The following is a 16,218-nucleotide window of genomic DNA, read 5'->3' as shown; positions in this document are numbered from 1 at the left end:
CGGCTTGCCACTGTGAGCTGCCAAAATTCGGCCGCCTACGATTGACGTTATACGAGCGCAAAACCTAGCGCAAAATAATTCACACACGTATAACATAATCGATGCTAGACTTTTCGCGAGTTGGACGGTCGCGGCATGTGTGTGACTTTATTGGCAAACTGAAAATTGCGTTATTGCACGCGATGAATTATTTTTATGTAACGCTTCGTAAAAAAATTTGGAAGTTCAACAAATCGTATTTTGCAAGTCAGCGTCACTTGTATTTTTGACACGAAATCGATCCCAGCCACTGTTTTCATTGCGCTCTGCAAAGCTTTTCAAAACGAGCGCAGTAAGCGCGTATATAGAAAATTGCAACTGCTATTGTTGAAAAGTTATTTCAATGTTATTGTACTCCATGATTTCCCGAAAATTGATCAAAATCGAACCGAAGATTTTATCGATTACTTCGCTAATGTTCAACAATGATCTGGTAGTCATTTTAACTCCGGCACGCATTGATTTCAATCCAATAATTCGAGATTGAGCGCGGAGAAATGAATCGGGAGAAGCCCCTTTTCATCTGCTACATCAGCCGTTTCGCAGTATTAAAAGTACCATTTATTTTTTCACGCTAATAAAAATGTAAAATGGCGACAATCATTCGGCACCTCGTGTTACCGATTGATCATGCGGTGAATGAAGAAGAGTGCCGCAAGCCAGCTGAGCGCAGCTATTGATCGTTCTCAGGCCGGGAAAGCTTGCACACATAAATAGGCATATACTGTGTATAGGTATACATAAACGCAGACTTATCGGCGCTCGGCATTTGTTGGCGTGATTCGCTGCAGCGCCGCTAGAGGCGATACGGCTCGCGAGTTTCCCGCGATGAAAGTTCTTCTTCGACTTCAACGCTACCCGCCTCATCGAAATTGTCCCTAGCTTTGCGCAGTGGCGATATCGTAACCAATGAGGTTCTACCGAGGTGCGATTATTGCTAGTTGAAAACTTTTACCAATACCCCGCCATGACGATGTGAAATACCATCGGCTAAGGCAATTTTTGAAAGTTTCTGCGGAAACTGATAATATCACTCAAAAAATAATAAGTCGTTTGCAATGAATTCCCTGATAACGGAGAAACCACGATCAACGTCACTTAAGGTCTTCGAAGATATACGCTAGAGTTTTATTACGTCGATGACGGGTGGTGCTCGGGCAAGAATGTTGAGAAAAGCGGACAGGCGTATCGCCGTTGCGTAGCGGCAGTGATGTAAGCGACGAAGTTAGCGGCTTTTTTCGTGGAAACAAAGTTAAAAATAACAAATTATCCAACTTTACTGTAGACACAGGAGTTAGGTACACATACCTATGTGAAGTTAATGCCGCGAAAACCTGAAGCATGTTGCGCGATCGATGTCACACTGCACTTTAATCAAAACTATATTTGTATTGATCTAAGAATTCCGACATATACATATATTACTGGTTATAAATAACGTACGTAATATTAATTGACGATTTTCTTTCAGGTAGCTGGAAAGCGAGAGGCTGACCAAGAAGCCGAGGCTCAGCAATGGATTGAGAGAGTTGTCGGTGAAAGATTTCCCGCTGGTACGTTATGCACGTTACGAATATTCTCAATAATTGGTACAAACCATGCATCGTTTTTTTTCATACAACAGTTCAACGATCGAACCATTCCATTACAGTCACGTAACCTTACGCGGCAATTAATTATACCGTATAATAACGAGCGGAAGTGACCGTAATAGACAGGAGAAGAACAGGGTAACAGAACTGGCAAGGAACTTGTAATTTATCCACGTCATCACGCCGGCGTGTTTTTGCTTTGGACATTTAAAAATGCGTAGAATATTTAATGTGTTAATTAATCAGAGGCTGATAGTCATAGCGAATAAATTCCTGAAATAATTAATTTAATCTTTGAATATTATTTTTAGCATGTTTTTAATTAACGACAGTCGATCATTGGATATTTTAACAGAGTTTAAGCGCTACCCGCTTACAAGATTGGCGTTAACTCGGTGATGAATCGAATCGTGATAAGAATTGAGCCTCGTGTAGTCTTCTTGTTATTATCTTTATAAATCGTTTACACGGAAAGGATGATTTACGATCTCTCGAAATAATTAAATGACGATAAAATTTCTCGTGTATGTAATACATTATTATACAAACATTCGTTTCACGAATATTATACGTTTTCAGTTCAATTCATTTCGAAAATAGCTCGATATAAATTGGCTTACGGTTGTAAATAATTTTTAAATTTCGGAAATTTATCGCGCACGAAAAATAGCATCAGACTTGAATTGATAATATCTTTTGTTTTCTACCTGAGGGAGATTACTGGAAGAGTTGTGACGTTGACCACGTAACGCGTTAGGAAAACGACAACCATTCTTTCGTGGGATAATTCATTGTCCAAATATTTAGTTAAACGCAATCTATAAAAGTTTTTAAAAAACGTTTGAACATAGCTGTAATCCGTTCCGCTGCATATGATTTTTATTTGTAGAGGCTTGTTAACAGCGGGAAACATTTAGGTTACGCAGATCAAATTAACTCGGCAAAGTAGATTGCAGTTTAAAGAGTTCAAACGATTCTTCCAAATCACTTACAGACACGCTATATCTAAATCGATTCAGTTTAAAATCGGACGAAAAAAAAAACACCGCATGTGATTTAAAATATTTGCGAGACTTCAAATGAATACAAAAGATTTTATAGAATTCAAAAAAAAAAAAAATAATCAAATTATTTGGCAAAATTTCACGCGTGACGTACACACCGGATTTCAAGAGTTTGAATATAATAACACGTATCTGCGAGACAAAGAGAGAGAGTGAGAGAGGCAAACCACAGACGCGTACAAATCGTAATACAAGGGCATCATTGATCTTCACCGCCCCGTTAAGAGGGGTGATGTCACCCCCGCGCGTTTCTGCGATCCTGGTATTACCCGCTCTTTCTTACGTCATCGGTCGTTACCGAGCGGCTTCCCGCAGCCGCATGGCTGTTAAAATTTAACGAGCGGCGGTACGCGAGACAAGCGGCTCCTTTCACGGCATGAGATCCTGATCGCAGAGGCGCGTCATCCGTCGATGTAGCAAGCAACGCTGGCGGATCCTTCGGTGCGACTGACGTAACGTAACGCGCGAGACGTATTTGTGTAAAACTGTACATGCATGGCATGTACGTACCCACATGCAACGAATTGAATGACAATACGCGCGTGCGTTTGTTTATCTAGGTATATATTTTTTACACCCCGTATACGCGTCGGTACTTACACAGTATTTATACACAACACCACTCTACGAACGAATGGTGCCGCACAATTATTATTCCCTTCATGTCAAAACGATAATTTTACCACGTCGCGGTAAACTTTGAGGGACAGGGAAACACACCAGCGATGGAGCTCCTCGGTACTGTCACTTGTTACAACACATTGAACATTTCCCGCCGTGATTCAACCTACCGTAATTACAATGTAATAGGTAAAGTTACTTCATTTGTTAACGGTATTATTTGTTGAATTCTCGGGATGAAAATACGAAAAATTTCAAATTGCAATCGATGGAGGTAAATAATGGAATGGACATCGATGGGAAGAATCTTACAACATTATTAACAGGTATAATAATATGCATAGGTAAAATCAAACCCTTTGAGGTGCGTGCTTTCGATCTTATTGTTCATTCACTGTACAGATAGATGTCAGTGACTGATGCAGTAAACCGATGTATTTAATCCCGATTACGTTATGAAAATTGTGTTGTAATTGGAGTGTTTAAGACAATTTCTACCCATGTTTATTTCTCTGGTTTCGTGCAAACTGTATCGTCAAGACCTTCGTTTCAAGATCGGAACGGATTTTCATAAAAACTCACGTCGTCGTTTGAACCCATTCTATACGCAATTCTGAACAAAAATACTCCAATAAATTTTCTACGAAATCTGAATTTAGAGATATATCAAGTCACATAGAAATTGACCAGGGTGGGGGTGCCGTTAAGAGCTTCCCCCTATTACTCGAAATGCGTAACGTCAAAGAAGTTGGGATAACGTGCGGAGTTACGCATGCGTGATTCTTCCGTCTTGGATGGATATTCAAATACGGTAAACCGCGGGGTGAAACTTTACAAGCTGAAAGATGTTGACACGTTGTACGGATGTGTCGAAGATGCGGTGGGAGGCACATAGAAGCCTTTGATCGACGTCTTATCAGCGGAACTCACGTAAACGCGACTAACCTCTACCGTTTGACTGAAGTCCTGATGCTTTGGTCGACGGGATGGAGGTGGCCAAACGTACAAACCACCCCCACTCGTTCTCTTTTAACACCCCCCCACCTTACTCCCGTGCAATGCTGCAGGCACATCGAACTCTTCGAAGCACCGGAAAAGCTCTCTCTCAACGGTGACAGCCTGGTCCTCTATGGACCAAGGCGCACCTGTTTCGAGCATCGCGACGTTTCCCCTTAATCAGAACATTCGAGGTAATTTGTTATAATTCCGTTAATGCAAGACCTCGATCTGGATTCTCGACTTTATTGATAGTAATCAGGTATTACAGGGTGATTCTCATTTACCAATTCCGACTCGTTTAAACTGATTCTTGGGCTAAAGCAACAATACCGTAAATTATCTATTATAAGAGAATTTCCGAATAACAATATCAAAAGTTTTAGAGAAATATTATGTTCTCAGAAAGTAAGTACCCTGGAAATTAATAAATAAGTTGAGAAACCCTGCACCAGAACAAGTGCAGCAAAACTCTAGATAATTTTTTCGTCGAGTTATGCGGAACAATTTTTAAACACAAGGTTAGTTTGCGGAACAGTTTTTTCATTTCTGAAAATCTAGGGCTTTTATGGACATCGATAAAAAACAAAAAACAAAAAAAAAAAACACTTCTCTTCTCTAACAACTCGAAACGGTTGTCAAAATGAGACTAGAACTAGACTCGAAAATCTGCATACAACAACGTCCTAGGTAAGATTCTATCCGAGGTTTACGTTTCACCTTCTAGGAATAGAATAAGCGCTAACTAAGCGTTCTTCCGAGCAGTTCCTGTTGGCCTGATCGTCTTGTCTAGGATGGAGTTGAACGCGCCGCCTAGATCCGTTTTAGTGGCGGGTTGCTCTAGGTCTAGGCGCGATTGAGTCCGGGACGCTCTCTGCGCGGAGATGGGCGCCGGGTTGAGGCTCCTTTTGATGTTACTCGGTCGTAGAAAATTTCACACTACTTTGATCGAATTACCCTCGGCAGCCGCATGCCTGCTGGGTGCTGCATGGTGGGAAATAGTTTCCAGGGTGCATTCCAGCCTCCCTCCAATCCGAACAGCCACGCCACTGAGCTGAGGTTTTCAACCACTCCACCAGTCCCTCTGGACTCGTCATATACCGTCGTGTGTTCACGAGGAGGGATTCCTGGAGCCGATGTGTGCCTGATCCTGAAAGCTCGTACGGCATGCCGGGCACGATCCAGAATGGCAACCCCGGAATCGCCGTCGCTGCTGAGTTGGTCGTCTGCACCTAGTTGTATCGGAAATGCGATGGACAGCTTTAACGAACCATTTATAAGACTGGACTGGTTGCGATATTCGACGGAAAATTCTATTCTCGATTCTGTCGGTCAAAGCAGATCGGTAGTTATCTTTATTGTCAGTTATTATACTTATTGTTTTTCAGAGTAGCTATGTAAGAAATCGACAAAACGAATGACAGATCTTTATACCTATTTGAGGATATCTTCTTATTTTATTTATTTTTTTTTAATCGAAAATTTGACATCTTTGACGTACGATAAACATTCACCTTTGGAAGAAGAACGCGAGCAATCGGAATCAAGTCGAGTGCTCTGTTGTCCTCGTCTGAAATTTTTTTTAAATCACTGCCAAGTTCCTCGGTACCATAAATTCGAGACCCATGAATATTCCATGGACGTAATCAAGGTTATTCGCCGGTTTTCGACGGTTCAAGGTTCGAAGGGACTATCGATTTACCGTCAGAAGTTCGTCACTTACCGTCACAGGGACGCAACCCTATCAGGAACGCATGCCTAAGGGTATCCGAGAATGCATACTATACCCTATGCGGAGGATTACCGCGCTTGCATAGTGCGCGCTGGTTTCACAACGACAAATGTCGTGCCCAACGGGTGAGACGCGATCCTTTCAACGGCAGGAGAAACCTTCGGTCAAAATAATTCCGAGGGTTGGAAAAACGTATCTGGATCTAGAATCCGACTCCTCATGTCCGCCCACCCAAACCTCTGGTGGGAAATGTCAGTCATCTGTCCGTCACAGCAGCGCATGGCGCCCAGACGCACCAGGGCATCAGCAGACAGTTGAGGGATTTATGACTTGCCGCGTCTCGAGACTCGGCCGTATCCGTTTTCCATGCCTGCCTACTTCCCTCTCATACAATTCTAGATCACAGTTTTCTTTCATTCGGACAAGGAGTCCAATCTAACCTCACTATCCGGGGTTCAGGGTTTTCCGCTAAAGTTTCAGCGATTCTGAAAATTTTATTCGTCGTTTTTGGTGAATTTTCGGGGGATGAGATTTGAATTTATTTCCCTTACCGCCAAATTGGCTACACTCGTTATCGTGTAATTGGATATCCAAGTTCCGATATTAGTTTAGATGACCGTACTTTACGTACATACTTGTATACGATATTTTAACCGTGCGATAAGCAAGCCAAATGGAAAATTGGGACCTGGAAGGACGCTCGAGTATACGTGCAGTCCAATTGCAGATTATGGTCACGTGTAGTGAGTACTGGTACAGCATGGAGCGTGGGCGAAGGACCGCTACAAGCAATCAGACTGATTGCGCAAACTGTCGTTTATAATTCCCCGGATATCCGTTCTCGTTGGCTCACTGAATAGGTACAACGAAGAACAAACATGCGTTTATACTGAGATTTGACGAATTGAAACTTCCTTTCTTTATGTATTATACACACATTTGAAGAAATTACATTCACTGAAGTAACACTGGTCAACAAAAATTCAATTTTTGTGCGTAACATGAAAACTTTTAACTGATTACGTTAGGAACAAGGTTTAGTTATAACAGAATTGATATTAAAATATTTTAGATACGAATAGTTTTATTGTATTATGATATTTTTAGTTTTGACGATAATGCAGTTTTTATGAACAAAAGTTAGGTTATGTATAGTGTAACAGTACACTGGTCAAGAAAATTTTGTAACGAGGAAGGTGCTTACTAATTTTGAAATACCTATCTGCCCTTATTATGAAACCATATTTATTTTGATTCGATCGGGTCTAGTTTTTGTGTTACAGCTACTAAGAGTAAAATTGAATGTTTATCTTTTTGTCTTATCCTTGTTTAGTCAGGGTGTTTTGTTATTTATTGTAACTGATTAACTGGTATTTATAGTAAGTAACAAAACACCCTGGATCAAAGAAAGATTAGGCAAAACGCTAAACATTCAACTTTACTGATAGTACCTGTAATGCAAAAATTAGATCTGATCGAATAAAAATGAATATTGTTTTATAATAAGAGTAGATAAGTATTTCAAAATTAGTAAGCACCTTCCTTATTACAAAATTTTCTTGACCAGTGTAATATTTTCGGCTGACAGTTGGACGATGTATCAGGTATACTTGCAGTTTCAAAGTGATAAAAGTTACAATCGCGTAACGGACGTTTCATGATCGATCTCATGTACTATATTGTCTTTCCGGCTGTCAAAACTTCCGCTTGGTTAATCACATCAGTGAGCAAAAAACTCTCAATTAAACATTATTCCTTGATCAGGCGCATTCATCCTTTTTCCCGGCAGCAAGGGACATATCCAGTGTATTCACTGAGAAAAATTTTATTTGTTACAGTTGCGAGAAAAATTGGGTAAAAAAAACAGTTACGAGAAAATATAGCACCAGTGATTGTAGTGAGAAAGAATAGTAACGGATACAAGACTTTTCGGTAACAGCTAGAAAACTAATTTTCATTTTGTACCTAGAACTATATTTTTGGATTGCGGTAAAAAATGAAAATAGTTACGGACTGAGCGGTAACTGGAACTAAAAATTTCTCTCACCAGTGTTCAACCGCGTGCAGGCAGATCAATGATCGGCACGACTCTTCAGCCGTGCGTGACGTCACTGGGACTCGGTTTTATACTAGGATAGCAATACTGGTGAGGTGGATGAATGCAGGATGTGCAGATAGCGCAAGTGCGTACCTGTTCTGCAGTGTTTATAACACTTTGATACGATTCAGTGTAATTCTCCTGACCTCTTTGACCTTTCCCATGATCTTCTCCGAGTCGACGTTGAATTCGTCAACCTCTCGCTGTCTCGGGTTGTCAGACGTCCGTCAGAAATTTGTCACTGACGTCATTCTGAGACAAACCTATCAGGGTTGCATCTACCAGGCAGATTTACGACCCTCGAAGCAACAGGTGGAATTCAGCTGTACGTACATGTGCTGGGAATGCCGCGTATAGACTGCGATGGAGGCCAAAAAGAAATTCGCTGATGGATGTAATATAAGTTATTGTATATTCGGTCTGATAGTTTTTCATTCGTCAATGCTCAGACTCAACTTTCTGTCTAGTGTTTCTGTATCTTTGTTAATTCTGAAAGAATTTATAATTCCGGTAAGGATAGATTCGACGATACTGGAAATAATTGCGAGCTATGAAAATTTCTGATGCATGTGCGCCAAAACTTTCCATGGTAGGATCAATATTTGGAATGGTTGATACATAAAAATTTCAAACTGTATGCGAAAATAAAATATAACACGAAAGATGAATTGTTAGAAATCTTGATTCTCAAATGTGTCACTGACTAGAATGACTACTAATCAGTGAAACTTTCAAAAATCAACATTTCGAACAATTCATCTTTTCTCATTCTAATTTCGCATGTTTGAAATTTCGATGTATCTGCCATTCCAAATATTGATCCTTCCAAGTTTTGAACCCCCACCTGAAAACCACTTTGACAATGAGCGGCACGGTCGCCCTGCGCAGCCGCCGAATAAGACGGGAAGTCACCTGTTGCTCGGAAGTCGTAAATTCGGTCACAGGATGTTGTCCTGGTGATATTCGTGGCTTTGACGTCTTTATGACGACTCACTGACGTTTAATCAATACCGCCCAGCTCCTGCCTTTCCACCGTGATACCACCTCGCTTTCGGAGCTACTGGTACGCCTTTCGCCCAAGAAAAATGCAATCTTGCAGTAACTGGGCAAAAAAAAAAAAAAATAATAACAATTTTATTATCGTATCGAAATTCTATACTTCAAATAATCTTTACGCGGATATAAAAAATTTGAGTCTGAAAGCACAATTGCACGTCATTACTACTGCGGTGTTATTAATTTTCTACACATTGACAGAGACGACATCGGGTTCTGGGTAATTCCTACAATGGGTATGTATAATCATTTATGGTCAATCGTGAAATTACAGAAACAGAGACTCGCGCGTTGCTTGGTACTTATTTTTATTCTTGCTAAAAAGTAAAAACCTAACGAATCGCATCAAAAGTGCGAGTAACGAGTATTGATTTCGTGTCAAATTGTCGAAACGTGACGAGGATGACATGTCAACGTAGCAGGATAGCATCGGCTGCAGAAACAATGCGTCCTCCCAGGGATGGTATGAATATCAACGGTGTGTGCACGGCTGAAATCCGGAAGGTGCGTCGACCTCGAGCACGTCGTGAACTTTTCCGTGTCAGGGCGTCGTCTCGGATGTAACAGGCCACCAGCCAGTCCAACAATCTTTAGTCACCGATCATGCGTCTTGCACCAACTGGTCCAGCCGTCAGGTGAACACGTCTCATCGATTTTCCGTCACCTCCTTGTCTTTACGACATCTCACCCTGTTTTGGCCGTACCAGGAATCTATCAGGAACGATTGGTAGCCTGACCAAGGAACCGGGTGTCATTGCGGACTCGGTTCTTACACAACTCTAAATTTGGTGCCTTGTACAGTTCAAAGGGACTTGGAAGTATGGGTATGTTTCTCTATTCCTGGAAAGCGTTCTGAAAATGAGGTATCGGACGACAAACAACTAATTTAAATGCGGACAAGTCGAGAGAGGGAAATAAGTATGGGTCTCGAGAGTTTCGAAATGTAGCCGAGGTTATCGGACCTGATCAATCTAGGCGAATGACTCTTTTTCCATTCGTTTTGAAAAATTGATATCGGACACGGATTATGGTTCTCAATTTTCGCCGGCGGAACCACAAATGTATACGTTAGGCACGCTGCTAGAACATCACGATCTGATTTCATGTCCCGCGTACATAGACTGGAAATTTACCATACATGCCAAAGATAAGCAAAAAAGATCATTTTATATTCGCCTGGTAATAGGTCCAAACAATTTCCCAGATATTTCAATGAATTTTCACCAGACTGATCGTCTTCGCAGCTTCCCTTCAGCGCCGATATGCGTTCCTGATAATTACGAAGGCTGGGGGCGTCCCCAGGGACAACGGTACGTCCCCAGGGACAACGGTACGTCCCCTTTGAGGGATAGTGGACCGATCTTGGGTATATTGCATTGTGAATATCGAACTCGACACGTGGCCACTACTTTAATGCTCTCCTGGTACCTCGGGCGAACAAGTCGCTCTTCCCCAGATAATAATTGACACACCACACTGTCAGCGTAGGAGAGAAGTAGGAGAAGAGAAAGATAAAATTGCCCGTCAACAGTTTTATCCGTACTTAAACGCGTGAAAAAGAAAAAAATTCGAATGGAGATTGTCGTGTCATCGTTAGATCGAGTTTTATCTTGAACGTTTTCGACGCTTGAATTCGAGTCGCGACAACGGAGAATTGCGCAGTATAAATCATAATTAACATAATCGATATCTCGAAGAGACGGAGGCGAGTGGGCCACCTCTTAATTCTCGGTTCCGATCGACTGTCGATGGTGTGTCATAGCAGAACGCAGGGTTTCGACCAGTTCTCTATCAGGGTAACAGGTTTTTCGGGTAGGTTTCGTGCCGTGCGGATCGAGTCTCTCGGAATTCCACTGTGGTTCAAAACCACGTGATTCAACGTCCTTGCAGGACTAGGCTCGTATGGAACGGTGGGAATCTAATTCGCAAATCTGTAACGGGCGCGGGAACAGAGATGGAAAGTAAGCCGAGAACATTTTTCTTACCAAATTCGATAGCTTTGATAATTCAGGGGTGTTAATCGATTTCATATTTTGCGATTCCTTAAATTTTTTAATAATATATAATAATATGTGAAATATGGAAACCGGTGGATGACTATTCAATCATATGATCATTTAACCGACTTTACACCGGTTTATTCTGTAGTAGAACATAAATATACATTGAAAATCAGAAAATTAATATAATACCTACAATCCGGCGCAGATTACTACCGTGCAAATTGATTAATTCTTAAAATCTAGATGGTCGAAGAGTTTGAAAACTGGTACGAATTAAAAAAAGTTCAGATTATTCACATACAGCCCGAAATATTGGCAACAAAATGTTGAGGCGCCGGTGAAAGCAAAGCAAAGAAAACACGTATCAAGGTTTTTTTTTAACTTGGCTTGAACAACTCGATTTTATTCCGTTTGCTACCAAAGATAAAGGCACATACGTAGCTGGAGATTGTTATAGGTGTTGAACCAGGCCACAACCGAGCTGCTCTTTACACCCGGCACGCGTATGCTCTCTTAGTAGACTCTCAATTTTCATATTCATAGACGGTGCATATATTTACAAACTGATTACAAGGCGTACCCAGCTGAGTATCAGCCGGCCAAGTATTCAAAGCTGCGTCGTCGTCTAGCACGAGGCGCAACGCGTGATGAATTCACCGTTCGAACTTTAAAACCGGCGCGAAAACTGCGCGCATTCCACGCAGGTTGAGACCTGTTCAAGACCGAGATCTTGAGCGGCGGTTGCGCGGAGGGGGGATGGAATCGCCTTGAAAGTGGCGGCGGAACTCGGAGTCCGGCATGAGCGCCTGATGTGCGAGAATCATATATCCACCGAACGCGACCAGCGCTGATCTATTGGTCGGTTGGCAGGGGGTGGGAATCGATATATTGATACACATCAGGTTGGAACGTACACGCCCGGAGATATGGAACGGCGAGCAGGAATTGAACGCGGCTCTGCTGTAGTTCTACAAGGTGGTGTAAACTCGAGCCGGCACTACAACGGCGTCGAGCTCTTGGATCAGGCTGAGTTCCTGGCCTTCAGAGACGAGGCTCGTCGTCTAGGTAGAACTAGAGCGTAAAAAATGTCGCCAATCCTTGGGGAAAAGAATTATCCAGCGTAAGATGCGCGGATGAAAATGAAAACAAGAGCCACGGTCGCCCCGCCGGCGAACCGGCGAACCGGCGCCGCTTTATAACCTAAAAAATTAAAGTCGCCGCCTCGGTGTACGCGAATCGTTTGCTTTCCGTTTCGTAAGACGAATGGGAAAAAATTTGATGCCCCCTTGGCGAGCCTCTTGACGCACCCGGATTCCAGAACTCGAAGCGGGTCGTCCGTCGTCTGCTTTCCCGCCACCCGCTGCGGGCTGCTAGTCGCTCTTCCGTGCTGTAATCCTGCGGGTAAATATCCGATATCCGAGGCCATCTACGTACCTCGGATAGCGCTTCCCGCCGATTTAGCGCTGCGCACGACGTCCTTGCGCAGGTTCCATTTATCGCCCGTGGTTTCTAACAAATTTGAATTCAAACCCTGGCTACTGGATTCTTCTCTTGCATTCTTCGAACGTTTGACTCGTTCCCGAACGATATTCGAGTCATACTGTTTTTCAACTGTATTCCTGGTGTAATTCTTTGCTGCTGAAAGTTTTTTTCCTTTTTTTCTTTTAAATGTTACTCGCTGGTGATGGTTCTCGCAGAAATTATCGCATCAATATGATGTGAGGGGTAAAGAAGGATAACTTCTGTTTTGTCTCGATTGATTTCGAATTGCAGATCAAATCTTGAGGCTCCAAAAGATCGTTAAGATAAAGCAAAACCTCGTTTTAAGGATTTTCCTAGTTGTTCTCAATAAGCTCCCGAATTTCCATTAGATATTTGTGCGTCATTATAATATGTAAATGAATAAAAATCGCTAGTTATACTGTCAAATAATCAATGCATTCGTCCGTTTGGTTGCAGGGATCAGTTACGAGGACGCTTTGAGGGACGGTGTGCTTCTGTGCCGTCTGATGAACAAGCTGCAGCCTGGATTGATAACTAAGATCAACGCTTCAGGCGGTGACTACAAGTTCATGGACAATCTGAATCAGTGAGCGGTTCTTGTTTTTCTATTAGTACATATTAAAGTGCATAGTTAGCTAGTTGCTGGCCTCGGTCGACCGAAATTTCCTATTCACACCTAGTCTTTCTGGTTTCCTATTCGTTGAGGGCATTTCGGTACGTTTCCACTAATCCTGCATACCGACATACCAGCTTACTCTACTCACCTGCAAGCTGTATTGTCCATGCGTGAATCACGGCTCCAAATGGTTCCTGGCTCCCTGATATCAATTCGACTTTACGCAATCGACAAAGTGTTTTGCGACACGGCCGTTTCTCGACCGTGAGCCGCTCGCTTGCAGGAGAGAAATATCGAGAACGGCCACGACAGACTCGTTCGAGAGGCAATCAATCGTTCTCTTGGTCGAAGGAACCCTGCGCCACAGATGAATATAATACGCTGCACCTATATCTACTTGGCAACAACGCACCTGCGATTATTGACCCTCATTTGTGAATTCGGAGTTGATAACGGTGTTTTGAATCAAGGGATCAACGAATCATTTACATCGAAAATGATTTCGAGAGGCGATAAACTGTACGTCTAATATCAACTCGATACAGAGATCCCGAGCTGGTTTAAACTCTAATCGAGCTCTTTGCTCCTATGCTGCCTTGATCAACAAGCACCAGTAAAGTCCTAGGTCGGAACCACGGCTGATTGGCATGCCGAGTAGCTTTGGTATACAGATCGTGCAATACTTGCTATACTAAATTCATGCCCGGAAACAAAGTACACGAAACGAAAAATCGTGCCCTTATCTTATCACCGAATCACGCCCATGCGGTAAGATTTGACTGTTACAGTTGATTGATCGAGTGAGCTTGACGAAAAAAAATGTGCAAAAAAAATAAATAACAGTAACGATCATAAACATTACAGCATGTTTATCCCTACGGAATTTTACCCATGGCACGGGGCTGGTCGGTTATTTTTTGTTCGGACATTTCGAATGCCGCATGCCGCTTTCTTTCCCGGTTTGCGAACAGGGTATCATAAGTAGCCACGGGATAACGGCAATCGTGTAAACTATGCGGATGTGTTGGTGCCTGCAGATGGCCTATAATAAGTCACGTACGTATAATAATAGCGAACACGTGATCGGGAGATGAATGCTCAGTTTTGTCCATTCGCAACTCCGTCTCTCATCCACTCAGAGATAGGTTCATCTCGCTTTTACCCGAACGATTATACGATCCTGATTAGCCAATTGCGTATGAGGAGGTCGATTGCTCCGATCCGTTCGAATGACAATAATTCCCGATTATTTCGGCATTTAGATTTCCCCGAAGCAGCAATTCAAAGATTATAATAACGGATCGACTCGTCGTTGGAAGCCTGCCGTTTTTACTTCAATCGCCGCGCGTCTTTCGAACAACGTTATGTCGGTATTTTTCGGATTACGAAATTCGCGGCGTTTTCTCCGTCTATTTTCTACGGTTAAAGTGAGAAGCCGCGATGCGCGGCGCGGCCACTCCACATTACTCCCTTTCTACTCGAAAAACATGTCCACCGAGGAAGCCCCTCTGTGAAAATTCTCAGGCCGCAGCGCGGGAGTAGTAAGTTTTCGCGAAGTGATAAAACTGCGCAAACGTCGGCCATGAATCCTCCGCCTGATTGTTTATACCTATATTATATCTGCGGGATATTTCCCGCTGCGTGGAAACCGCGGTTTCATGCACCTCCGGTTCATGGTACTCTAGTAGTCTTCGATTGGAGAAAGTTGACCAAGAAGAAAGTGACAATTAATTTCACGTTGTAAGTAACTGAGCTCAAAGTTAGACCTATGACGGGCAGATCCTGAAATTGGCACGATATCGCACGAGATGGGATCGCAAATGGATCACGTAAACATGCCCGATGCAAGATATTGTGGAGCGGATTGTTGATGATCGAACGGATTTGATACCATCGTTTTGAATTGCGCGTAAACAGTAGCTCCTGAAAAATGTTTAATCAAATAAAATGACCCGAGGTCAGGGTCGGGGGCGGTTATGCTGATGAGGAACATCCTGACAGGCTGTACATACATACCTACATACCTATGTAGTACAACACAGGCCTCTGCGGTTTGCAATGTTGTTCCGTGCTCATATGCGGTAGACGCGCCGGCAACCAGGAAAACATGTTCCGGATGAAGCCATCCGCATTCCTGGTACCGTCTCACATCCGTAGCGTAGATGCGTTCGTACACAAAAACGCGGGTATTTGCGCGAGCTTCTCGTTTGTCGCGAATGTCCTGATTGCCTGATCCTCAGAGATTTGGAAGAACTTGGTTTTCTCGGACAAACCAAAGCTAATCGTCCCTGGTACGTTCGCACTGATCGCGCCAGCTCGCCTTCTCGACCGACATTTTGACGCTTAACTCGTCGCGTACGTTAATTAACGAAATCTCTTGCCGGATAATTAACGGCAAAACAATAGAGGCGCTTCACTAACTCGAATTTCTGCACCGGCGAACATCTGTTCGAAAGAGCTTACTGCTCGATATCCACGCTTTGTTTCCTCCCTTTGTCTTTGACGAGCTTTTACCGTTCTTAACAATCCCCCTGTACGATGTTCACTTCCTATCTTTTAACTCGAATTTGTTTACAGGAAATGAAATTTGTTGTTTATCCAGGTGTAGCTGAATAGTTCTGAATTCGGATATTCTATATTTTATTCACATAAATTACCCATGTCTTTTGCATATATTTCTAATATCCTGTAACTAATACGAAATTATTTTGTCGAAGTATTCGACTCATCGTTTGTTCGACAGTTTCTAAAACTAGAATGATTGTTTTTTTTTTTTGACAATAGTGTAGAAAGTTGATCATAACTATAGACGTACAATTGTGTGCGGGAACGTTGAATAACGGGCACGTTTTAGAATTATAACTTTTTGGTCTCTTCTTTATTCTAATCCACTTCCTT

The 16,218-nt window shown here is 42.6% G+C and overlaps 1 protein-coding gene, 2 long non-coding RNA genes and 1 other non-coding gene across 5 annotated transcripts in view; 2 read left to right on the top strand and 2 right to left on the bottom strand.

Moving 5' to 3' along the window:
• LOC124216648 (muscle-specific protein 20) overlaps positions 1-16,218 on the top strand; it is a 31,746-nt gene that overhangs the window by 14,990 nt on the left and 538 nt on the right. For both annotated transcript variants that reach the window (XM_046621431.2, XM_046621430.1), the window contains exons 2-3: positions 1,511-1,592; positions 13,161-13,290. In XM_046621431.2, the coding sequence (XP_046477387.1) occupies positions 1,511-1,592; positions 13,161-13,290 (212 nt within the window). The remainder of the gene's footprint in view (positions 1-1,510; positions 1,593-13,160; positions 13,291-16,218) is intronic.
• On the top strand, positions 920-1,060 carry LOC124218334 (U4 spliceosomal RNA). Its single transcript, XR_006883035.1, has one exon. It is a non-coding gene; the product is annotated as a U4 spliceosomal RNA (small nuclear RNA).
• LOC138190757 (uncharacterized) lies at positions 5,904-6,919 on the bottom strand. The gene is made up of 2 exons (XR_011176841.1): positions 6,755-6,919; positions 5,904-6,529 (listed from the first exon to the last, which is right to left on the bottom strand). It is a non-coding gene; the product is annotated as an uncharacterized lncRNA (long non-coding RNA).
• Positions 6,933-9,229, bottom strand: LOC138190756 (uncharacterized). Its single transcript, XR_011176840.1, has 3 exons — positions 8,987-9,229; positions 8,092-8,631; positions 6,933-7,857 (listed from the first exon to the last, which is right to left on the bottom strand). It is a non-coding gene; the product is annotated as an uncharacterized lncRNA (long non-coding RNA).

This window comes from Neodiprion pinetum, chromosome 4 (genome assembly GCF_021155775.2).
Source record: "Neodiprion pinetum isolate iyNeoPine1 chromosome 4, iyNeoPine1.2, whole genome shotgun sequence".
Taxonomy (NCBI): Eukaryota; Metazoa; Arthropoda; class Insecta; order Hymenoptera; family Diprionidae; genus Neodiprion; species Neodiprion pinetum.
This window is presented reverse-complemented; position numbering and strand designations above follow the sequence as displayed.